This window comes from Penicillium subrubescens, assembly GCF_028828155.1.
Source record: "Penicillium subrubescens strain IBT 31985 chromosome Unknown utg000014l_segment0_segment0, whole genome shotgun sequence".
In the NCBI taxonomy this organism is placed as follows: Eukaryota; Fungi; Ascomycota; class Eurotiomycetes; order Eurotiales; family Aspergillaceae; genus Penicillium; species Penicillium subrubescens.
In genome coordinates, this window is record NW_026643164.1 from 1 (window position 1) to 24,715 (window position 24,715).

The 24,715-nt window shown below is 48.0% G+C and overlaps 7 protein-coding genes across 7 annotated transcripts; 2 read left to right on the forward strand and 5 right to left on the reverse strand.

The window, feature by feature from the left end:
- Positions 1 to 3,031: 3,031 nt before the first annotated feature.
- On the forward strand, positions 3,032 to 3,238 carry N7473_013249 (uncharacterized protein; the record flags this gene model as incomplete). The annotated part of the gene is made up of 1 exon (XM_057159188.1): positions 3,032 to 3,238. One exon carries the CDS (start codon positions 3,032 to 3,034, stop codon positions 3,236 to 3,238), a length of 207 nt encoding a protein of 68 aa, XP_057001924.1.
- Positions 3,239 to 6,403: 3,165 nt separating this feature from the next.
- On the forward strand, positions 6,404 to 7,434 carry N7473_013250 (SDR family oxidoreductase; the record flags this gene model as incomplete). Its single annotated transcript, XM_057159189.1, has 3 exons — positions 6,404 to 6,904; positions 6,954 to 7,241; positions 7,306 to 7,434. The coding sequence occupies 3 exons, from the start codon at positions 6,404 to 6,406 to the stop codon at positions 7,432 to 7,434; spliced, it is 918 nt and encodes a 305-aa protein (XP_057001925.1).
- Positions 7,435 to 11,179: 3,745 nt separating this feature from the next.
- N7473_013251 (putative monooxygenase) lies at positions 11,180 to 13,116 on the reverse strand (the record flags this gene model as incomplete). Its single annotated transcript, XM_057159190.1, has 3 exons — positions 11,180 to 12,702; positions 12,788 to 12,913; positions 12,984 to 13,116. 3 exons carry the CDS (start codon positions 13,114 to 13,116, stop codon positions 11,180 to 11,182), a joined length of 1,782 nt encoding a protein of 593 aa, XP_057001926.1.
- Positions 13,117 to 14,420: 1,304 nt separating this feature from the next.
- On the reverse strand, positions 14,421 to 14,927 carry N7473_013252 (uncharacterized protein; the record flags this gene model as incomplete). Its single annotated transcript, XM_057159191.1, has 1 exon — positions 14,421 to 14,927. The coding sequence occupies one exon, from the start codon at positions 14,925 to 14,927 to the stop codon at positions 14,421 to 14,423; it is 507 nt and encodes a 168-aa protein (XP_057001927.1).
- A 474-nt stretch (positions 14,928 to 15,401) lies between these two features.
- Positions 15,402 to 17,570, reverse strand: N7473_013253 (fungal specific transcription factor domain-containing protein; the record flags this gene model as incomplete). The annotated part of the gene is made up of 5 exons (XM_057159192.1): positions 15,402 to 15,613; positions 15,681 to 16,900; positions 17,243 to 17,341; positions 17,401 to 17,414; positions 17,484 to 17,570. The coding sequence occupies 5 exons, from the start codon at positions 17,568 to 17,570 to the stop codon at positions 15,402 to 15,404; spliced, it is 1,632 nt and encodes a 543-aa protein (XP_057001928.1).
- Positions 17,571 to 19,946: 2,376 nt separating this feature from the next.
- N7473_013254 (1-acyl dihydroxyacetone phosphate reductase) lies at positions 19,947 to 20,534 on the reverse strand (the record flags this gene model as incomplete). Its single annotated transcript, XM_057159193.1, has 3 exons — positions 19,947 to 19,994; positions 20,050 to 20,399; positions 20,471 to 20,534. 3 exons carry the CDS (start codon positions 20,532 to 20,534, stop codon positions 19,947 to 19,949), a joined length of 462 nt encoding a protein of 153 aa, XP_057001929.1.
- A 2,024-nt stretch (positions 20,535 to 22,558) lies between these two features.
- Positions 22,559 to 23,695, reverse strand: N7473_013255 (fumarylacetoacetate hydrolase family protein; the record flags this gene model as incomplete). The annotated part of the gene is made up of 4 exons (XM_057159194.1): positions 22,559 to 22,734; positions 22,823 to 23,150; positions 23,217 to 23,330; positions 23,384 to 23,695. 4 exons carry the CDS (start codon positions 23,693 to 23,695, stop codon positions 22,559 to 22,561), a joined length of 930 nt encoding a protein of 309 aa, XP_057001930.1.
- Positions 23,696 to 24,715: the final 1,020 nt, after the last annotated feature.

The window sequence follows — 24,715 nt, forward strand, 5'->3', positions numbered from 1 at the left end:
AAACCCTAAACCCTAAGCCTAAGCCTAAACCCTAAGCCTAACCGCTATTGATCGCATAAATAAGATTAGCTGGCCTCGTAGCTCTTTGCTTTTTGCGAGGCCAAGATTCGAGTGATGCAGAAATGCAACGGAATAGTTCCTTCCTCTTGTTTCTAAAATCCGCTGATGGAAACGAATGTGACATTCCGGCGGAAGAGGGTCGACCAAAAAAGGCTTGTTGGAACTCACTTCCTGCAGAAATTGTCGATATGATCCTAGGTCATATTGACTCAACCTTGTCTTCTCTACTTGTTTGCAAATTTTGGTACCTGTCATTGGTCAGCCGCCAATGGAGATCAGTCCGACTTTCCACGAAGAAAGTGCTCGATATCAACAGGCTACCCAAGAATCTGTTCATCCTCATGACCGAAAATACGGAAGATCTCACTATTGTTCTGGAAAGGCAACCTCAAATCGGAAATCATCAAGCAATTCGCGGATCCGTCAGTCTCGGCCAAAGACTCAATTCGTCGCTCCGGCAAGTCGCCGATATAATCCCCTCCTTGCCGGCACTAAAATCATTGAATTTCTCTAACTATGCTGAGACTGCCTATTCGTGGGATACCGTCTTCGCTGCAACTTTCGAATACCTCCTCAAGAGAATCTCTACTTGTCAACTCAATTCTCTTACGATTGATATGCCTGGGGCCCCTCTCGAAACGAGGTCGAAAATGCATGGTTTTTCTTTTAGTCCAGTACATGGATGTGATCTGATCCGGTTCAATTTCCCAGATACGAAGATTTTCAAACTTCGCATGCGTGAAATATGCCCAGATTTGTTTAAAACGTACGAGGTGTACCCTCGCCTGGAACAAATGATCATATCCCTTGACCTTGAGCCGGAAAGCTGGAAAGATTTTGATGAAGATACGTGCGCGGTCGATTGTGAGGATTATGAAATATTAGGGGAGGAACTGGTGGGCCGGCTGAAACCAAGTGCATTATCATTCTTTTCTTCGTTGTCAACGCCCAATCTTACTTCTCTTGAACTCCGATATCCGTTGATTCAAGAAGGAGAGGTAAGGATGAACGTCATCAAGTCGTTTTCGATTGAGGCCAAATAATTTTGATATTGTGACCTGACCATAGAAAAGTTTCACAGCCGCGGCTTTATGTTAGGTTTTGGCTCCTTAGGCCCAAAAAATTATATTTTCTACGTTGAAATTTCTTTTATTCTACATGTAGGAACTAGGAACTCTTATGCTGACCTGGCAGTTTTCATGCACTCGCATAACGGTACATCTCTGTTCAGAGTAGGAATGTTGCATGAGCTTTTAGAAGACCAATAGACTTGGAAGTGGGAAATGCTGTGCCCCCTAGGTTGAAGAGCTTTAAATATTAATCTGTGGTGCACTTTATTCGCTTGCCTCGCGTCGCTTGACGTAATATGAAAACCAGCATTGGTGGCTCTTCTTCCCTTCTACTACAAACTGTACGCTCATTATCTTTCTTATCTTGCCAGACGCTCAACCCTTAAAGTATAGTGGACCCTATCTCTAGTGCGATAGCCTATGGATTATTTTGGACATTGGCATCTCCCACGGGACTCTGACTGTGGGACCTGGGACTTCCCGCCGTGGGCGGGAGTTGGGACTACCCTTTAGCGCCATGGGTGGGACTTAAATGTTCGTGGGACTCCTACGGGTAAACAGTGCCAGTTAAAATCTGCAACTGGCATAAGTTATGCGCTTTTCCTAGTAGCTTTGAGTATTACACTTACCATGTTAAGATAAGGTCTACTTGCAGGATAGAGGGACTGTCAGTCAGGTAAGGGAGAAGGCAACAAGTCAAGTAAGGGAGAAGGCAACAAGTCAATTGAGGCAAGACTGTTTCTTGGGGAACGCCCAAGAAGTCAAAACCAAACATTCTCTTAAATACACGACTCTTCTGCGGATTCCCATTATCCCTTCACTCCTCTGTCCTGACTGTTGGGAATAAAGAACGAGGGGTCAAGCATGAGGACGGGAAGTATGCAGGAATGGGGAGGTGTGCGGTGTGGTTGAGATGCAGGCGGGGGCTTGATCACGCTGTCGATCTTTGAAGTTCTCAACGCTGGTTCCTGAGCGAAAGCATGACGTTCAGGTACCGGATTCCTGTCGGTCGGAATAGCTTCATGGACGAAAAGTTTGTAACATACATATTACTCTAGATAGCTCTATAAATCCTCGATGGAGCCGCAATAGAAGACGGGAAATGTAAATTTCTTTGTAGGCTACATCGTAGTCACCTAGGTTTCTTGGAAGTTTCCATGCTCTTCCAGGAGTCTGCATTTGACTGTAGCCCTCCTTATCCTGTAGCAGAGGGGGTAGTTAAGGTTCAGTCTCATCTTCTTCTTCCCCAGAAGAACCCACACTCTTTCGCCTCTATCCTAGAGCTCGCTGGCTAGGTTGGTAAGCAGCGGGCGGTACATAGATATCGAGAGGTGCGTAGTTTACCTCACATATCTTATCTAGACTCTCACCTTCACCGTCACCTTCATCTCCGTCTCTATCATTATCCTCTTCATTATCGCTAATAGGAACCGGGTAGGTTGACCTGGTCTTTCTTCTCTTCGTAGCGCTGCTTGCTGTCTCTCTTCGTCGGTAGCTCTTCCCCCTCACCGGATCCAGCTGCAAGATTTGTTGTATCAACTTCAGACTTGGAGATACAGCGATACATCATTAGGTCTTGTACAGCGGTCTCATTGAGACGAACCGTTCGATAGTGGTAGGCGTCACGAGCAGAGTTAAAGGGGTGCTCTACACCAGCGCCGCTAGCCGGGATAGTAAATACACCGTGTGCCATCCTTGCGAGTGTAGGATATTGATGCTCCTGTACCCTGTGTGCGTTTACCCCTGGCCGCGCCTGGTGGATATGCGTTGTACTTCAGTCCCCAACCCCAGTCGCCAGCGATGGCAAGTCCGAAGTCTATCGACGACGTGTTTGAAGCATGTGGCCTCATTTGGGAGCAGTCGCAGAATCTCATCCTTTGCCAGTGATGCCGCTGTGCAATATGCCCACGCGGTTCGCGGGTAACCCAACCTGCACAGTAAGCACCACGTGCCATTACCTCTTCGCAAAGGCCTTACAACCCGTCAACGAGACCACCAAGTTCGTTTCAGGAACTGGCAAGTGCTTTTCCAAGACCCGACGGCTCCCCGGCCGATGCTCGTCTGCAGCTCCTCGCTCGATATGGCATGCCGTCTACGGCAGATTATAGGGTTAACTCGGTCAGCTCGCTTTGACACCTAATCTACCATTCTGATTCCCCATACCATACGCATCTTCCTATTCAACCTTCTGTAAGTGCAATTTAATGCTAGAAATCGAGCTGAATCGGTATAGACTAGTATGCATATGGACCAATGAGAGCTACCGGAACCATCAGGTAAAGATATTGATTGAAGAAGGAAACTAGAACGAATGGAATAGGAGTAGGTTGAGCTGTCCCATGGCGGTGTAAATAATTCGAGTGACAATACCGATCTCGAGGTGTTACCCGCATATTACATACAGACAGACCCATAGGAAATGTGGGTTAGATTTGGACCAATCCCATGTCACTGTAATGTATCTCTCCACTTTTCCACGACACGATGTAAATTAACTGGCCAATGAGAGCTTCTCAATCAAAATCAATTATAACAGCACTCTAATATGGAACTACCCCTCCCCATCCACCGATCCTCCTATCCCTCTACCCCTCAATTCTGCGATCGCGACCAGGACTGCAGGGTTGGCCCAGACGCCTGCATACGTTCATGATCCTCGGTATTCAATTGGTACCGCTTTCGAGTCCTTGGAAGCGAGATTATCGAGCTGCTTGATATACCTCGTCGAGATGCACCCTTCTGCTCAACCCCCTAGTAAATCTCCTCGTCAATCTCCTGGGCAACCCACTGGTTATCGGTAACATCTCTTAATGTGAAGCAGTAGCAGGAAACTTGGATGATATTGAACCTATGCAGTGTTCAGCTCAGGCCGAGACCTTGGGGATCCACTGTCGAGATCTTGTATTCACTAAGCCTAATCTGGTAATCAGGCAGTTTTGGCGACCCCACACTGAATACCTTGGCATACAACGCCACTTGTAACTTTCCGTCCTCCACATCTCTCCCACCCCCCCTTGCTATTGACCCACGGTAGGTTTTATCCCCAAATCATCGAATTTCATCAAATATCTATCAGATATCTATCAGGTAACTGACAGGCTCACATATCTAGCAATTTTTTGAAAGTTTCAAACAGTTTTCGGCTTAAGGTGAGTGGCTAGTGGTGATACTCGTGGTAGAGAGCGGTTGGATATCTGGCAGATGTCTGGGGGACAGAAACCTGCCAGATATCTGACTACGGCAGAGCTATCTGGCTGTCACTAAGTAGCCAGATATCTGATAGTTAGGTCAGAGCATCCTTCCTGTCAAGGTAACTCATATCAACATTCGCAAGATGGTCCGGAGGATTGCGGATATAGCTCGGCAGAGAATGGTGTTCGACATCGCTCTCCCGGAAATGTAAGTATTCTATCGCTTCGGTACTCTTAGTTGGCGGACTAGGGAACGAGTTTGTAGACTTTTTGTCCGTATTTGCCTTGCAATCATCACTCACATACGTATTTATGCCTGAAACCTCAATGAGAACGTTATTCGCGCCGAACTGCTAGTAAGATTTGACAAACCTGGTTCTGCGTAAGATTGATTCTCTATATAGCCGTCACTGAGGCTGAGACGCGGAGGTGGTAGTTCCGAGGGTTGGGATTCGTCTCCCCTATTGGGAGAATTGGTTTCCTCGGAAATGGTATACCCCGAAAGGGTATGCGGTTCTCCGGACGCACGGCCAATCTTGCGTCTACTAAAGAAATCTTCCAGTCAGCATCCCTATGCCAGGTTTGTAATGTGAAGCAGATTTGGGAAGACGGTGACAAGGGAAGAAAAGCAGGTTGGCAGACAGCAGGGTGGCAGACCTCTTGCCTTTTGGCTCACTGAAGACACATTCTAATCGATGGTGAATGCAGCGTGAACATGATGGGCCTGTTTCTTGTACATCGCATCGGACTCTACGAGCGCGGCAAGTGATGCACGCTCCCGCTGCTCGTCGCTTCACAGATCCTTCCGAAACAGCTTTCTTGGGCCTTCGATCGTCATTCTTTTTCCCTATGCTTCTGCCTTGAGTGAGCATGGTGTTTTTAAAGAGATAGATAATCTCTCAGGTCTGTGTGTTTCACTTTCAGTTCTTACATCCCACCGAGGGGGACGCAACTTTGAAACAGCATTTTTTGCGCATGCCGTTTGAAGCAGAGTGCACCATCACGCCAACGCCGTGTTCATTCACAATCTTTGACAAGTTCGGGACTTTCCCCAGCCAATGGGGTGCAGTAGGAATCTATTGGCTGGGCATGACAGAACTGAGCTCACGAGTTGTTCCGCGGACGAACATGATATTGAGAAGCGCCTGTCTGCGCCCAATGGGAGCACTACTTTCGCTTCCGTCTACCTGTCTACCTGCAAATACCGAATTCGGTCAAAGTATAGCAGAATTGAAAAAAAAAATCCAATTATACAAATCTCGTCGATCCTTTGTGGACAGCCTCTCGTTGAAATCCCTTGGTCACCCCGGGGCCATGAAACACAGCGGCAGGACAAAGTATCGTTTACCTATCCACTTTTGGCTCATAAAAATTTCACGAGCACGGCTTGGTTAGAGTGCATTCAAAACTGATGTGGGCCGAAGAGGCCCGCTAGATTCATCTGCGTCAGATAATATGTATATGTGGCGCGTATACCTCCGCACGGATTAATAGGGCTAAAAAGACGATGTCACTCTCGAAATCAGGAAGATCGCGAGAGCAGCCACCACAATTTGAAGATCGAAGCAACAATGACCGGAATCCCGGTTCTTCACAATATGAACGGAGATCACACAGCACGCTCGGAGGCATCTATCTGAATCTCGATGTTGCCTCGGGACCCAAGTCGGAGGTGTGTCGTTTTCAGGTGGACGGATCAAAGGAGCCTTCCGAAGAATTTCTTCGGAGGGATCTTCGGAAGAACCTTTCAGAGGAATCTTTCCGATAGACTCGACGGCCTCCATTTCCTCTTCAGCTTCTGGGCACTGCACCTCGTGCGAGAGTCTGAGTTCACGAGACTGCTCAAAAAGCTTTCTCATACCGGTTCGGAGGAATAATTACCAAGTGTTGATTGGCAGGCCGAGTTCTATCTTTCCTTGCCTGAGCGAATGCCTCGGCTCTACCAGTTTTGTAGATCCTCTCCGCTATTTAACAAGGTGAAAGCCACTGGGAGCAGGAGACTTTCTCTTTTTACTGGCCCTTTTCTTTCTTACTTACTTCTTTCTTCCTAGATTTTCTTGCTGCTCGTCATCATTCTCCATTATGGTACAGCAAACTAGCTTCGCTCTCATCACAGGCTGCAGAAGTGGCATTGGAACACAACTCGCAATATGCTTTGCGGCCCGAGGAGTGACAGTTCTGGCCACAGCAAGATGTGTGGACCACCTTCAGGAGTTGACAAGCCAATACAAGAACATTGAGGCATTTCCATTGGAGCTGGGTGACGCTGGTAGCATTGAGAGGCTCCGAGATGCTGTGGCTATACGGACGGGCGGTCATCTTGATTTCCTAGTGAACAATGCGGGCACTCATTATGCAGCAACAGCAATGGACCTGGAGTTGGAAGAGGCAGTAAAGGTGTTTCAGGTCAACGTATTCTCTGTTATGCGTCTGTGCCAGCTATTTATACCACTTCTTCGCCGCTCGCATCGGGGGCGTATAGTGCAAATTGGTAGTGTGACCCGGGACGTACCGGTCGTGTGGCAGTGTGCGTACAATGCTTCCAAAGCTGCTCTCAGCCAGTACACCAAAACTCTGCGACTTGTAAGGCTCATGCTCAAATCGAATTAATGGTGGATTCTGATATCTCCAGGAACTTGCGCCTTTCAATATAGATGTTATTGAAATTGTGACTGGGTTTGTCCGCAGCAACATTCTTCACCATGGGCTCGTTGCTCCCGAGGGCTCTTTCTACCTTCCAATCAAAGAGATTATTGAAACTATGAAGTATCAAGGTAACAAGAATGGCATGGAGACGGGGACATATGCTAGGTCTGTGGTGGAAAAATTGATGAGCAAACGAACTCACTCCGAAATTTGGGAGGGCAATATGGCATGGACTATCCGCTTCCTCGTTGGATTTCTACCTTTATGGCTTCTGGTCAGTAGCTCTTCAATGATCTTTTCAATTCTTTTGAAGACACCAGACTCATTACCTGTCATAGAATTGGCTCTACTACCGCAAATTCCAACTTGGCCGTCTACGTTGTGCCCAAAAACAACGAAAAGGAAGTGCAACAGCCCATTCAACGCCAGACCCGGATTCCCGGGCAAAATTCTCAGGATTTGGATGATGTTTGCTTACTGGAGGCTGGAGGAAGGTTACACTGTCCCCCCCCCAACGGAACCATGTAAAGGTATTCCGACCCAACACCGGGGGGGGACTCATAGTTAAGAAAGTGGGGCAAGGGGGGTATTGGAGTTATACGATACCCCCCCTAACCACCCGAAATACTGCCACCTCCTGATCGGGTTGTTGGAATCTTTTAATTGAATCGTTAGATCTATCTAAATGTCAAATAATATTCCAGGATTATCACGTAGAAGGGCCTTACCCTAAGGGGGGCCTTTTGGCTAGTATTTTTTTGATAGGGGATGCCAAGGCTAGGGCCGGCGGGTAGGCTATACCCGATTCGGCTAGCTAGATTGCTAGGGTTGCCAAGCCTAGATCCGTGGCCTTAGCAATCAGTCCGTAGTGGTCTTGATTCGCCAGTTGCTGGCCAGCCTACTTAGCGATATCTAGCTATCTAGCTATGCGATTCTACCCGGGGAATAAATACTAGGTAGGTGAAGGGCCCTTCTAGTATATTAGGCTATCCCCGTCACGTGACTGCCCACGGGCCTTAGTGAAAATGAGGTTGAATAGGTTTAGGATTTTTTGACTGCTGACTAAATCAAGATTATTATAGCTAGATAGCCCTCGCTTCGGGCATCATATTGATACTATTAGTGGCCTATTACGTTTAGTAGTTCCTGAGCAATCGAAGGATTTAGTATTATATCCTTAGTAAAGTAAACTAGGTAGGGAGTCTATATAATCCTTACAGGGGGCCCTACTAGGGGGGCACCCTCCTACCGGGGGCAGTGTAGTAGCGGGGGCACCCTATCCCAAGGGACCTAGGGCATTGAGGGTCAATGCTTGGCGGTGTGGAGGCCTTATGTATGGGCAGAATTCGGACCTACCACCCTCAATGCTCTCGGTTTTCCTACCCTGAATACCCTGGATTTCCCTCGTACGATTTACTTGAAAATTTTAGGAGTTCTAAGTTTATCTTTAATCAACACCTAGTTTAAATTTTAGCTATTACAGTTCCTTATAGCAGCCGTACGACTTAATCGTAAATTGCCTAAACTCTAAATATTTTTTGATAGGGTGCGACCGGGAGGGCCTACCTTTCTTATTGAAGGGTAGCCGGAACACTATTTACACGAAACTAAAGCCTTAATATCGCGAATACACTTAATAGCGAAAGGTAAGCCTAGAGTTACGTCCTACTTAGCGATCGTAGTACGTAAATAGTATATACACTAGAGAATTATTATAAAAACTAGATTGTCTAGAAGAGGACAAGTAGTAGTGCAGGTTCTAGGAGGTATTATAAGGTTTTCGAGAGCGAATAGATAGGGAAACGATAGCGAAAGGGTGCGTCTTAATAAGGTATATAGAAAAGGGGATAGAAGAGGATAAGAGAGGAAGAAGGAAAGGAAGAGGGTAATATTAGCGATATCAACAAAGAAACGCGTTTTTTTGTTTGCCCCTTTACCAGGCAACCCCCCTAGTATTGACCTTCCCTTTTTTCAGCCTATACGCTCCTTCCTTATTTAACTGCTACTTTTTATAATTGTTTACGCGTCTGTTTACCTCGCTTAAGGGCAAGCGATCCTTAGAGGGAGGATAATTGCTATGATATACCCTAGTATAAGGTTATTCCTAAGTGTTAGTGCCTTAGGCTTCCCGGACCTGATAAGCCGGCAGGCTTTCTGTGGAGGTTCGCTAGGGCTTCGTTATCAGTATGTGAACGAACTCCTGCAGGGAACACCCTTAATAGAGGTTATATAAGCCTCGTGTTTCACCCCGCTCCTATTTCCCTACTAAGGATATATCTCCTTCCTGTTTGAGCGATGAGACTGTATATAAATTGACCTATGTTGAAGAGGTTTTACGATCCTCAATAAACAGTCTTTGACTATCTCACACTATTGACTTGGCCCCGTTTCTCCTACCTGATTGACAGGCCTCTATCCTGACTTATAGAGTATATCCTTACAATAAGTAGCTATTGTCAACATATGTGTGTGTGTATATCCCTGCATTAAGCGAGCGCATGCATGCGTATGCGCGTTAAGGCAATCGGATGCATAAATCTGCATCCCTATACACCGCTTCATGATATACGATGCTGATTATCAACTACTGCATCAAATGGAAAGAGCAACGAGTTTCCTAACACTCTCGTATGCCCCCATGTTATTTCGGATTCTCATCAGTCTTTTCCTGTGACATTCTGCTATGTACCCAAAGTTATAAATACTGCCTGTTTCCCTAGTTAAATTGAATAAGTTTGACGATAATGTCATAAGTTTGACACCATTTTCACTCACGAATAGAGCTCAAGGCAATTCTGATTAAACTGCGTTGACCCTCCACTGTTCAACCTTTTCGCTGCCGACCCACCTCTATTGCACTTTCGTCACTCTTCCATAATCGTGGTATTCGATCGACCTGTGTGCGCCTACAAGCACACGCCTCAGGGTTTATGCACACGGCGTAAATCCGACAGCTATTAGTTCTAATATAATGTTACGGACCTCAAAGAGGCACGGGGGCCGCAGCTATTTAAGGGGCAACCGTGAGCCAATTATTCTACGGACGCTAAGGATTAGTGTCATCACGTACGTTTCGGTATACTTAGGCATACCTAGAGGGGCTCTAAGGCGTATACTCGGGGCGGGAGCTAGAAACGGCCTGCGGCTAACTATCACAACCAATACCTACTTACATAACGGGACATTTAGAGCGACGCAGGAACTAGCCGCTGATATACGTGACCTTAAGGTATACAGTTGGGTATACTATACGGACTATAGGAATAACTAGTCTAGTATACTATCCACTATTCCTAACTGTAGACTACAACCACGAAGGACTGGATATATAAGGACACTTATTTTATATTATATATTTAGTTCTTCGCGATTTCGTAAGCCGAGATATTCACACTAGCTACTAGTGCAACTTGCTTAGTATAGCTACGGGCTGTGCGTAATGTTGACTTTCTTGAGAGGCGCTAGAATAATATCAACTTACACTAGAGCATAAGCGGCACAGTTGGAATTGATGTTCTGACTCAGGTTCCAAATACAAAGCAGATTTCCCATTCAGTTCATATCTTCCCTAAAGCTCATCTCTAGACGCATGCAATATCCATCTGTTGCGTATCCCATAGTCCCCGGATGACACCATCGCATTTCCTCCAACACTCGTTCCTCCCAAGAAAGGAATTTCGATGTATAATCACATACAGAATTGAATTCTCGACGGGTCTCACGACAATTTGACCAGATACACTACGAACGCTTTTGACAGAGTTTTACTCTGCTATGGCCTGTGCTTATCAACCCGTCTCTTTGGCATGAGGCAAAGAACGCAACCCAGCTAGTAACCTGTGTTAGTGCTGGACCAAGCAAGGTCCCACTTGGCCACGTATCTGACCTGTGAGCCTGCAAGGGATTCTAGATACGACGAAGGAGCAATCTAGCCTTCGGGGAAATGGCATGGTGCCATCGTAGAGGCTAGCAATTTGGAAATCTCGCTCTCAGTCGCTGACGTTCCGTTTCCTTGGTTCTTGAAGCCCTTATGCACAATGCATTTACTTAAAAGAGCGTTGCAAGCTGGTTTGGTGTGGTTTATTTGCAGATATATATAATTAGACCAAAGATTGTACACAAGGTTCAGCCAGGACCACAAGATGACCACTGCCAACCAATAAGTGTTAGAATGTATGCCAAATATTAGCGCAATTCACGAATGGTGTTTCTTTAAGGGATGCTGGATTTCACCTCCTCTAAGCACTTTCTTAGACCGTTAAGGTCCTTGCTTGTCGCGAAGATAATATGGTCTGGTCGGACGATTACGTATCGTGCACGCGAATCTCCAAGGCGGTGCAGGAACTGATCAGGGTTATATCCCAGGCGCAGGGGATATCCGGCAAGAAGATCGGTAGGGGCTGCACGGCAGACGGGCCAACGGCCCGTGCCCGTTTCGATATTCGACGACCCCTCAGGATCAAACTGCACGATTGACTTATCCGACAATATCGAAGAGTTAACCCCAGACCGAGAAAGGAGTTGTCGTAAATCAACCAAGCTCTGTCCCTCATGACACCGAGTGTGCTGAATAACGAGAAGCGTCAGCACTGTGGGGGCGCGCCGCAGTGTCTGATCCGAGAGTTCAATCCTGAGCGTCGGAAGATTTGGGACGCGGACCTGCACGTAGATCTGGCCCAGTTTAATTCCCCCGCCAAATTCGGCAAGGAAAGTGCCTCTGCCACAGCCACTGTAGCCCCGGCTGTCTGCCTCAACTAGCGGAAGTCGCATACCAAGCCCGTTCAGGAAAGCCTGAGCAATCTTCACGCAAGCCAGCTGTAGGTGTCCCTTGAAAGAAGCCTCTTTATTACACAACTCGCCGTTCTGACGGGTCAAACGTGCCGAATTGTCGATGCCCATCCGCCGTTCAGCTGCCCATGCCTGTAGAAGAGAATTACGGCAGGTAATCGAGGACGATAGAGTGCCCATCTTAGTAAGGATTGCTAGCCGCCAGGCCAGCCCAACAGCATCCTGAACACCACCTGCCACGCCCTGTCCACCGAAGGGCGGAAAGACGTGTGCCGCATCCCCAATCAGCACAGTGCGGTTGGCAAACCACGCATTGACTACCCGGTGGCTAAATTGGAACGGCCGGCAGCGGAGGACCTGGATGCAGTCAGAGGGAAATGTCACCTCCACCGGCCTTGCGCCATAAGACGGCTCAATGTTCCTGGTAATGATCGGAGATAGATGATCCCAAAACATCGAAAGAGCATCCATCGAATCGTCCCACTCCGGAACAGCAAACTCATGGCGCCAGAGCCGATCCTCAAGCGGACCGAACCGGCCACAGGCCACGGGTCTCCCCGGGGGACGGCAGAAATGCCAATTTTGGGGCCAGAAAAGGTCAAATACGGACTCTTGGTCGTATCCGGCAGCCCAAAGCGCAAGATCAGGGTGACTCTCTGGTGTTGGGAGTGTGATTTTGAGGTTCGCAGCTATCCAGGTTCCGTCGTACTCAAAGATCCCAACTTCCTGGCGGATACCTGCTGAGGGTTCGAGAAAGTGCTTGCGAACGATGCCCCTTTTCCCATCCGCACCGACGAGCCATCCGGCCTGGATCTGGCAAGATTTCTGGTCGCGATTGAGATAGTGAACAGTCACCCCTTCCGCGTGTTCATCACGGCCAACTACCTCACAGGCAGAGAGAAGAGAGCAATAATCCGAAGATGACACCAGTTCTCTAAGGAAATATTCTGTGGACTGAATCAGCACTGGTCTGGCCCGAACCCGCGCGAGTTAAGTGTCTCTTTCTTGGTAAGTTATGGAGTTGCCTCTCACCCAGCTTTGGTTGACTTTGCAAGATAGTACTCGGCAAAGCATGCTGCATCATATCCGACTCCAGGTTGACCACAAAGAAGGGCTTATTCTGAGGGGAGGTTGTGTGAAAATTGAGAGAGTGAAGTTCTGCAGATGATGAATCGGTCAGCCTGTACGTACTAAACTACTTCCCGTTGACATACGGCATCGCCCTTACCCTGACCGATCGAGGAGATGTACTTTCCCAACCCAAGAGCATAAAGGCTCCTGAGAGCGTCTCCGGTAAGAACTACGCCCCTAGGGTCCTGCGTGATGGCATCTTCCTTTTCGAGAATGACGGACTGGAACATGATGTAATCAGTATATTGTATCTCTGCCACCCGAACGCGGTTCAGGATGCTGATACTTTAATTTCGTATTGTGCCAAAGAAAGACCGAGGGCTAGACCAGATGGTCCACCGCCTACAATGGCCACATCGATATTGACTGGAGGCATAGAAATATCGAAGACGGGGGCAATTGGGCGTTGTGGTCCACGTAGGTCTGATTGAGAATAAGTGAAATCCGGACGGAAGCTGACCACAGATCTATCGGAATTCGGCTCTGTTATGAGCGCGAGCATTCGCTTCCCAGGTGCTGAGTCGGAAGGTGGACAGAGTAACCTGAGTAACTGAGTTGTCGGCCGACTGCTGATGTTGTGCCGCGGAGTCTTGCTTCTTTTTCACCTCGGAGGAACTCAGTCCGACTAACATAGTTACCACATATGATGACAAGGACGGGCCAACCTAGACAGCGAGAAATATAAAATCGTTGCTGTGGCATCTGAATGATCGCATCCCAACCCACGAAAACAGACAGGCCAAGAAAAAGACAAGAAAAGAAAAAGGAAAGATCTCGTTCCTTTATTGGCATTAACAGTCTTTAGCAGCCACCCAACAATCACAGAAGAGCAGGGATTAGCCCCGCGCGAGGCACGAAGACGGACAAAAGTAATACCACGCGAGCAATGTCCCTATTCATTCTGGACATTATTGCCTGCCTACCCAAGTCCTGGCAGGACTGGATACTCCCACCTGCCTCAATCCCGATTGTGGTCAACAACCCATCCAAAGTACAGCTCTCTCGCATCGGACACATCTACTTCGAACATAAAGATCTCGCCAAGTTCGACAGATTCGCACAGGATTTCGGTTTCGTGAAGGCCGAGCGAAAGGGCAACAGTATCTACTACCGCGGGTACGGGAAGGACCCATATGTCTATGTGGCCTCGCAGAGCGCGACGGGTCAATCCAGGTTTATGGGTGGCGCCTGGATAGCTAAGGACGAGGCTAATTTTAAGAAGACGTTAGCCTTACCCGGCGCTATCTTTAAGGAGCTTGACGAAGCTCCTGGAGGGGGCAAGATGATTACCTTCTCCCGACCGAATGGGACGTTCTTTCATGTCGTGTTCGGGCAGGAGGAGCGCAGGGTGAACACCGATGCAAAAGAGCTACCGTCGGCCACGCACGTCTCCCAAGAACCATACAACACCCCCTTCGAAAAAAAACGGCTCGGACAGTTCCAGCGGTACCAAGATGGTCCCGCGCTGGTCCACAAACTCGGGCATTATGGTTACGTGTGTCGCGAGTTCGACACGGAACTGGACTTCTACACATTAAACTTCAACTTCGTACATTCGGACATCCTCAATCTCCCACAATTCCCACACGTCGACGTTCTGACCTTCATGCACCTCGACCTTGGGCCTGAATTCTCCGACCATCATAGCCTGTTCCTCCAGCGGGCACCCCCAAACGTCCGCAAGACGTACCTTCACCACAGCTCGTTCGAGGTTGCCAATTTTGATGAGCAGCTGATGGGTCATCAGTACCTTGCAAAGAAGGGGTGGAAGGCCGTCTGGGGGGTGGGGCGTCATATCCTGGGTAGCCAGATTTTTGACTACTGGTACGACAGCAGTGGCTTTAAAATTGAGCACTATGCAGACGGGGACGTCGTGAACCAAGAAAATCCAACAAGGAGAGAACATGTGGGGCCATTGTCTGTCTGGGGTCCTGAAGTGCCAAAGGACTTTGGCAGTAATAAGGCCAAATGAGGCATGCTTGATGCTGCTTGCGGGAATCCGGCGCAATGGGGCATACTCGTTTCGACTGGCCCGTAGCATACATGAAGGTGAATTGGTTCGTGGCTGGTCAGCGCTCCAATGACCAATGTGTTATTCACTCCTTGCGATTTTGTTTGTCGTGTCCTTTCGTCTAGGAACGAGGCAGTGGATTTTGAAGTGATTCGGTGGCATTAGCTGTTCATTCTGTTCATTGAATACCTGACATAATGTTATAAGAATGAATTTGCCCGTACATCAGTTCATCGGCCCCTGACAGATAGGAGGCATATCCGTGATGGACGCCCGGCCTTGGGCGGTCAACAGCAAATGATCCGCTCATTGCGTTGCCCTTATACTATACAGTGTGAGCCCACTCGAGTGCGTCGTTAGAAAGCACTGCTCGAATAGGCTGTCCTATTTCGCGTGGGCGAGTAGAGGTACGTACAATCCCTAGAAAGCCACATGCAACCCATGCTAAGCCTGGCCAGGAACAGACCAACCAGAATCAATTTGGCACGTGAGTCATGAGGACTACTACAAAAACGAAAAGAAATCGGAAGAGAAACGAAGCCCAGCAATCTCGATCATGGGGCTGTGTGGGATGCGTAGCGGGTCCGGCGGGCTGGGGGCAAGTCCGAATAGGCCCCTCCAGGGTTGGAACGGACCTGGTACTTGCGTAAAGAGTAGGCCAATGTCGTGAGACGTAAGAGGGCCCTTCACCATATTGGTGAAATTGTCGAATGATTCTAAACCAAGTTATCATCTTTAATCCTAATGCCGGAGGATTTGAGCCATGGAACTGATTGTACCCACCTCTGAGTAATCGGGGAAGTGCCCAGGTTTGAGAGAATTGTTGCAGGAAGAGGATAAGCAAATTCCTTTCGGCCTCAAGCCGATGGCGTAGAGTGAACAGCGCGGCAGTCGCCTCATGGATCTCGTGCATATATAAGAGAACTAAGACAGAAAATACAATCAGGCATATGGCTGGGTCAACGGTCGAGCAGTATCTGCTATCCCAATGCCGAACGACGGCGACAATATCTTCAGAGTAGACAAGCGATCTCTGCCAGGAACTCGCCCACGCCGCATCATCCAAGGTATGTACCGTGATGACATTCAAGAGCCGTGCAGAGTATAGATGGAGGAGACAGACAAGTCGGGCATGATGGCTCAGGCTGGGCTCGTTAGCGAGCACATTACGGGTTTCGCTGAGAAAGGCGGGAGGCAAGGAAAGCAGTACAGCCGATAGGTGGTCCTCGAACTGACGATGCCGCTCCTGGAGTATTTCGCATAGGTTCTGCCTCCTTAGCCTCCTAATGGTCGCCGCCTGTCTCAAGATAGTTGTAGTGACGATGTGCATATTGAAGTACGAGGCGGGGGTGCGCATGATCCCCATCACCGCCGACATATGCCACAGGTCTTTGGTATTCGTCGGTAGAAAGTCCATCACACGTGGCTCTGCGGGATCCTGGCCTTGATCTTCAAGAGATGTAGACACCAATGCGGTGCGTATGCCATCCATTTCCAAGACAAAAGGTGTTGCCGCCGTGATGTTCGAGTACGAGTCCAGGCAGTATATACACCACCAAACGTATCTCCATTCTTCGAGGTCAGCTACACCGGCCAGATCATCTCCACCATCTCCAAATAAATTATATCCGTCGAAGGAATCCAGCTGATGTAATCCAAGCCGGAGAGCTTTGCGTGCTAGCTGACCGACATAGTCCCACGCATCTTCGCCGTGAAACTGATGAAATCGATAGTAGGCAAGCAGACAACTCTGACGGAAAGCATCCAGAATTATGTTTGGTTGGCTTACTCCTTCGAACGGATCATCCCTCAACAATACTTGGAGGCAGCTCTCAATATCAGGTGCCTGCGCGATTTCTGCTGGGCCGAGCAGTTTTGCCGTCACAACTAGAACAGTCACTAGTACACAAGGGTTGATGGTCCCGTTCCTATACTGCTCGACGAAGCGGTCTTTCCGAAAGAGTGGGATAGAGTGATGGATGAGGTTGAAGAAATCCTCGACTCTACTTGAAGTTAGCAGCTCGGCCGGAACGTCTAGACAACCTGGAGGGACAGAGGTACTTGCAGCTTTGCCTGCACCTCCGGAGAGACCCGCAATTCCAGATATCTCGATGTACCGACTGCAGGGACGATTGGAGCTATTTCAGAAGCGATTCCCATCGATCGAGCGGCCATATCACTGCGGGGACTGATAGTACCGGCGGCTACAGGGGGCTCCGTCACAAGGGAGTTTATGTAAGTATCAGCAAGGGAAAAAGACCCCTGCTCGACGCTACCTAAGTCAAAGCCGACAGGTGGCTGAGCCGCCTTCCCAATAGGTTTGCCTGGCCGTCTTCCTGTCTTACGTGTTCCTCTCGTGGGCCCTGGTTTCTTCTTTGCGGAGGAATAAATGCAGGAATAACCTCCTTCGTGACAACGGGAGCAAACCGGTCGCCTTTGGTCGCCTTCGGTCACTGTGAGCCTCTGTCACTCTTGTAGTAAGACTTGGAACCGGCTCGCTCACATTTGACTTTCCGCCTAGAGGAGACTTTAGCAACGCATGAGATGATTCGGGTTGCAAACTTACGAAATGCACTTATCACATACCCGCAGGTTGGCCGACGAAGAAGTCGGCGCAGCTTGCTCCTGAACCACAGTCGAGTCAGAGCGGCTGTCCACCTCAGACATATCCATTTCTCAGTTGACTAGTCTGCATGCGAATAGCAATAGGTGTCCGCTTGTCCAGGGTGCCCACACGAGGATTTAGGCGAAAAGGTTTAGGCGGTAGAGTAGGGAGCTCAACCTCATGTGACTTGATTACATCATGAATGATCCATGTCGAAGAGAGAAGTTAAAATGTCTCGTGAAGTGCCAAGGGTGGGTCCGAACCGTCGGACTGGGTTGAAGTAATGTCTATGAGTGGACCAGACTGGAAGTCTCTGGGGCTCCAGTTCTCCCGCGGAGGAACTCGTCTCGATTCGGCACAGTGCGGTGGCAAGCCGTTTGATAAACTGTTTACTGCGTACTTGCCTGGGCCTCTCTGCTGCCTTGATAAAAAATCTTGCACCCTTGGGCTTTTTACCATTATAATCATGCGACTGTCGCATTTTTAATTCTACCTGGCAGCGCTGCCAAACCGCTGAATTTCACGTGTTCTTTCTCAATTTCCCTGCCCGTAGGGCGTTACGCTCAGGTACGAGAGGAAGATAAACAACCAATGTCGTAGCATTTGACGAAACAACTAAGCACGAGGAAGGAAGAAAGAGAGATGGCGAGAGGAGATCTAAATACATGTAGATGCCTGCAACACGTCGCACAAGGCGTCAATGTCACACAAGGCATACGTTGCACATGTGAATCGTCACATAGGGTATATTTCTCAATTTTTCCAGCATTCCTTATACTCCTCATAACAAGCCGACGGTTCACAGCTTGTTTACCCTCCCATTTATTTTAAACTTCGTGGCTTCTGGTCAGTACCTCTTCGCTTCTTGAAGACATCAGACTCATTACCTCTCATTTCATAGCGCTGGATCTACTACCGCAAATTCCAACTTGGTAGCCTCAGTTGTGCCTAGAAACAATGGAAAAGAAGAGCAACAGCCCATTCAAGCCTGATACGGATCCCCGGCTACGATTCTCAGAGTTTGGATTATACTTCCTTGCTGGAAGAGGGATGCACCGTTCTCCCCCACAGAACCATCTTTAGTCCCAAAACGAGTCGCACACCCCTCTTGTCAATTAACCTGTCCACTCAAGTCGAACACGTTATAAATACTTTGACTGGCTTAGTAGGCCGCCACTATATGGGCTGAACTGGTAAGACAAGACAGTAGCTGTGGAGATTCCACAAATTTTACCATAGTAGCAGAATCTAATCACCGGGTCGAGTTATCCTACGCTACTAGTGGAGACCTAGCCAGAGATATCTCCGCGATACTAGTTAACACGCTTTCGTTCGCTACTAGTGTTGGTATCACCAGCCAGGTTCTGTATACACAGTTAAGTGGACAGTGTTTGTGCTTTCAAAGCAAAAGTCAATTGATTCATAGATGATAGATGTGTCTTCTTAGTCTGGTTAGAAAAACACCCCTGGATCCTACACACCGGCCCCCTGCGGTACGCAAGAATGCGTGCGCCAAGCAAGGGATGTTATCCATCAGTCGCTGGCAGTAAGTCACTGATGGTTTGTTCTGACAGGAGGACATATGCCGACAACTAGAGACACCGCGAATAAAATCGTCACATACACGGGTGTTGTATGTATGGTTAAGCCCAAAAACAGATATTACAATTTGCGCTATGCCTCGCGAACTCGGACGGTGATATGCCTTCAAAGCGATGACTTGGTGTACGTGTCGCAGCAGCAAACTCCAGGGTCTGGCCGACAGTCAAAGGTCGGCCAAGAACCAAAAGCAATTCTCCGCTCCTGACATGCCCGTTGACAACCTTAAAGGTCCTTCGACGAGGAGAATGGGCCCCATGAAGCACACGTAGTGGCGCACTCAGAATCGACGACACGGTATCTTGAAATCGGAGTGCGACGCCGGATCTATATATGTTAAGCTGCATAAACATAGGATGATATTAATGGCACGACAAGAGCGTTCATGACACGACGTACTAAGCCCCTTTCGGTTAGCTCCCACCTACCACCAATTGTACCCTCGACCCCTACAAAAACACTTCTCAGCCATTAATGCCACGTTACAACAGAGCACCATTTATAAGAGTAGCAGAAATTTTGTAATTACTGATAGTTAAGTAGTCACATCCTTAAGGTAAAACTAATATTTAGGCTTACATAGAGAGATATGGATGTATACCCGAGGCCTCAGCTGTGTTCATGCAGAAGTCGAAGGTACCCTTTTGTTAGTGGGTGGGAGCTAACCCAAAAGGGGTTTAGTTTGTCGTGCCATTAACATGATCCTAAACATAATCCCCATGTTCTGGTCACGATGACGACGGCGCCCAACATCTTTCATGGCCGCCACGAGCCATTTTCGCAAGTTGATCCGAGGATGAACAATGCTCCGCAAGAGAGATCAGACGGTGGCCTAGAGTCAACTGTCAAGGGGATTGCTGAGTAGCGATGCGAGTGAGGTTCTCTACATCCCTCTGCTCGATCAAATTAATGGGCTAGGAGACTGGAACGTCATGATTTGGGACGCACTTGCCGTCTTCTGGCGAAATAGCCAACATCGCTGTGGCCTTGTGGCGTCGAGGAGGCACGAAGGTAGAAATCCCACCAGGAAGCGTATAGTCCATGCCCTATTGCCCTCCCAAATTTCGGAGTTTGCTTGCTCATCAATTTCTCCACCACAGACCTAGCATATGCCCCCGTCCCCATGCCATTCTTGTTACCTTGATACTTTATAGTTTCAACAATCTCTTTGATTGGAAGGTATAGAGAGCCCTCGGGAACAACGAGCCCGTGGTGAAGAATGTTGCTGCGGAAAAAACCGGTCACAATTTCAATAATCTCTCTATTGAAAGGCGTAAGTTCCTGGAGAGCAGTCTGTTCTAAAGGTTGTTACCGAGGCTAACTAACCAGCCCCTTACAAAATTACCATTTTCCCCGGACCCTCGCGTACTAACGGGCCGGTCAAGGATGTTAATAACGCATTCTTTGGCAATGATCGTCACACCAAAAACCATTGTTCAAAGGATGTAGCAATATTCACATTGTTCAATCGTTTGTACTCTCAGTATCCACCATAGATGAGGTAAGCATACGATGAGGTGTGTCCGCTCATAGCAGTAGGGGCCGCCATGATCGGATTCTACACCATGAGCTATTTATGACAGCGTAGGACAGTGGCACCGTTAGTAAGGCTCAAATGAATATTTACGTGTCGTCCGTACATACTCTTGACTAGTCACTAAAAATCACGAGGCTGTTTGTAAGCAATTGTATTCATCGAAAGAGGACAGAATTGGTGAAATATGAAGCAATAGGATATACGTCGGTAGCCATTAGAGAGGATCCCAACTCGGCGGACAGGATATTGAGAAAAACTCCTCCTTTTAGCGGATTTCTCCGCTTGTGTTGTTTGCCAAGCCCAGCGTGTTTGCTTTCTCTCCGTCTTCAGGCCTATTTACGCCCTTTGCTGTGAGGGTTCTCGTTTCCTTAGTTGCCCGAATCAAATGTTTTAGCTCTTCTTCCCTGCTTCCTCTGCGTATCGTTGTCAGACATCATGAAAGAGAGTCGTGTAAACGGTACTCAAACTAAATTCTCTCCAGACTGACAACGGCTTCTTGTGGAGTAGAATGACCATACATCTCGGCTCGGAAAATGGCCATACGTCCGGTCCGATCCAAATCCCGAGATCCCGACCAGGTAAAGAAATCTATTCTGTGAAACGCACTTACACAATCTATGCATATACACATAAGCTGTCTTCTCCTTCGGATAGCGAGCAGCACTTGGAGATATCGGATGTAGAGAACAGTCAGTACATATCTAAATACCTGGCGTGTAGCTCCCGCACGGACCCGCGCCAACAAGATCAAGCCAAGTTGTACCACGAATGTCATCAATACTTTACTAGAGAGCTAAGAGAGTATGGCGCGTACGCTATTGTGAACCCTAGTTAGTTATTTGCCCCGAAATCGGGACCACTGCACTGGTGCAAAACGCGGTAAAAAAACGAGGAGAGGATTTAGTAGTTTCAGTTCCATGGCACGTAGAGTAGCAGAACCCAGAGAATTGATCTCGCACACCGCTGGACCTCGAAGGGAGTCTAGCCCGCTTAGTCCACCACTGTACGGTCTCCGAAGACCTTCTTGCCAGCTATGGCTTGTGCTAAGGATATAACTCTCGGAAAATCTTTACCGCCGCTTTCCAGGTCATGCACGCAGTACGGAATTATTCATTATCACATTCTTATCTACCTTTTCTACACTTGACATGGAGGTTCTTATGGACTACTGAGACCAACCAGGCTACATCTTCCTTTTCTAATTGCTCTAGGATCTCCGAATTTGTTGGCGATGTTGCCATTCCTTTGCTTTTCATACATAGTCTCTATACTCTCAGTGCACTTCCTAGCGTGACCCAAATAATTACGCAGCAAACTTTGTTGAGGTATCAGCAGTCTTCAATGACACTGAGGCCTTGTTAGATAATAGTTTCTCCCTGAGACGCACTAGCCTTACACGGTATAGTGGGCCTCCAGAAGTGTGTATAGCACACTGCCGCCCAGGGGGTTATCTCAAACAGTATCTTCAATATTACTCAATTGCTGGCACATACGCCATCGCTCCTCCTGTCCTATCTCCTCATCTCAACAAACTTTCCCTGACTAGACATAAGAGTGTAAATGGTGCCCTCATCCAGAGACCTAAATATTCTAAAGTTTGCGACGCCCCCAACCAATTCACAGGTCCTGTATACGTCGGATGTTTCAAGACAGACCTTGAGACAAGAAGATGATTGAATGTATATTTTACTTATAAAAGCCAAAGCTACACGCATAGTATGATTGGCAGGTTGATATCTCTGCTCGTCCTGTCAGATCAACCACAAACTGAACATATACCAAATCTTCGACTTCAATAATCTCCATAGAACGGCTCTATTGGTATATCATATGGTAATTTCATCAGTACAACGTCTCTGATGTCCCTAAGCGACGAGGCTAGGTTGGTTGACATTCTCACAACCCCTGAGGGAGATCTTCTCACCGCATTGAATCCTGGCCCTCTCCGAACCTGATTACATTTCTCAGCGTTCCGAGGCCGGTAACTTCCACTTCCACAACGTCGTTGTCTTTGAGGAACTCTCGCGGACTCTGAAATGCACCCACGCCGGCAGGAGTGCCTGTCATCACAGCAGTATATGCGGGGATAGTAGTGCCTATAAGAATTGCGGATTTGCCCCTTCGTTAGTTCAGCACTTCACAATCTATGCGTATCTCCGATCTTCAATATAGAAGGGTTCATACCTTGTGACATCCAACTAAGGACTCTTGCAGGCTCACAGATCATGTCCGTGTCTAGGTGGCAATTCTGCTTTACTTTCCCATTGATACGGGTGACTAGCCGGGCTATTTTCTTCACCTCATGCCAGAGAGAGGGATGGACTAGCACAGGCCCCAGGGGTGCGAACTTGTCAAAAGCTTTAGCGTAGAAGAACTGACCACCAGACTGCTCAGGTAGCTGGAAGAAGCGACAAGAAAGGTCGTTCCCAATTACGTAGCCCAGGATACATGATGATGCTTCGTCGGGAGATAGATCGCGACACTCCCGCGAAGTGACAAAGCAAAGCTCCCCCTTCAACATAGTAAGCTCATATGTTGGATGAAAGCCGTGAAGGCAAAAATAGATAATGACTCATACCTCCCAGTCCGGCAAATTAGATGCACAAAACCGGTTCATAACGATTTCCTCGTTTGGGCTCGCCAGCGCAGCGGCGGGCTTCGTCCATACTGGCGGATTGGCTGGCACCTTAAGCTAAATTGGATGTGAGGTTCTACCCAAGTGGTTGATGACACAAACCCACTTACATTCGCTTCTTTCGCATGACTCTTGTAATTAAGTCCTACGCAATAGATCGGTAACCCTTGAGCAGGCAGAGGGGGAGAAGCTGTATGTTGTTGTGAGTAGGTATCACACAATAGGTAGGCATTCAGGAGTGAAGTAGTTTTAAGTACCTTGGCGATTGCGGTATTGACTGCCCCTTTACCCTCCCGCAGGTCGTCAAACGATCGATACGCTGCTATTTGTCCTCCTATGACAGGGTCTGGGGAATCACCGTTGGCGAAGAACTGGTCCCCGTTGTCGTTTTCAAAGTGAACTAGATACCTGAATTCGAGCATTGTTTTGTTGGAGACTTTTCTCTTTCCTTGGTTGTGCTGGGGTATGCTGACTGGGGACCGATTGTGGCCTTTCTTTGTAGAAGATGATAAAGATGACGAAAGTCTTCTTTAAAGATGTTTGGCAGACAAGATCATGGCGGGTGAAAGCGCCGACTCCGAATTCGTGGCTCCTATCTGATGGCGTTCTCGCCACGTTCCGCAGAATCACTCCGGTTATACTAAAGGTTACTCCGCGGAGAATTCACCCTGGTACGGTAGGAGATGCAATCTACCAAACTGGTCGCTGATCGTCCAATCGTAGATTATGCCGAGACCCACCAGACGCCCTACCGACACACTCAACTGTGCATAACCGGCCCCTGTCTCCGTACGCGAGGGCCCGGGAAAAATGGTAATTTTTGTTAAGGGGCCGGTGAGACTGCGGCAAAGCCCAACCATCCATCGGCCCATCGTGTGCCCCCTATTTAGCCCAAAAGGCCCAAAAGCCCATCCCTGCATAAAAATCGAGTCTTGGCGTTCATAAAGCGGCTGATTCATCTTAAAATAAGTTATGTTAGTTAACTAAGTTACTGTTTCTTGTGCCTGTCACGCTGATCATGACTATGATCATCGCGATTCTTCGTTAGACGACCGACATTTTATAAAATAAGTTTGTATATAGATGAAACTGCATGTGTTTTGGGGTTTATACCAGAGCTAGGGGATATACGGCAGTTATGTTGTTGGATAATAGCGTAGTGATTAAAATATTTGTTGTTTTCTGCAGGAATATATTTTAAATGTAGAGCGAAATATACGTAATATCTAGAAATGTAAGCCTTGTTTTGATTAACCTTATATTTCTCTCAATTTGGCCCTACTTGTGGTATCATGTTAATCTTGTGATGCATGTGTTTGATGCCTGAACCGCAGGTATCCATAATGTATTTATATCGCCTCTCGCTATCTCGCTCTCTCTCCTTCTTTCCTTCCTCATGCTTAGTTATTTCGTCATATGCTACTACATTGGTTGATCTCCTT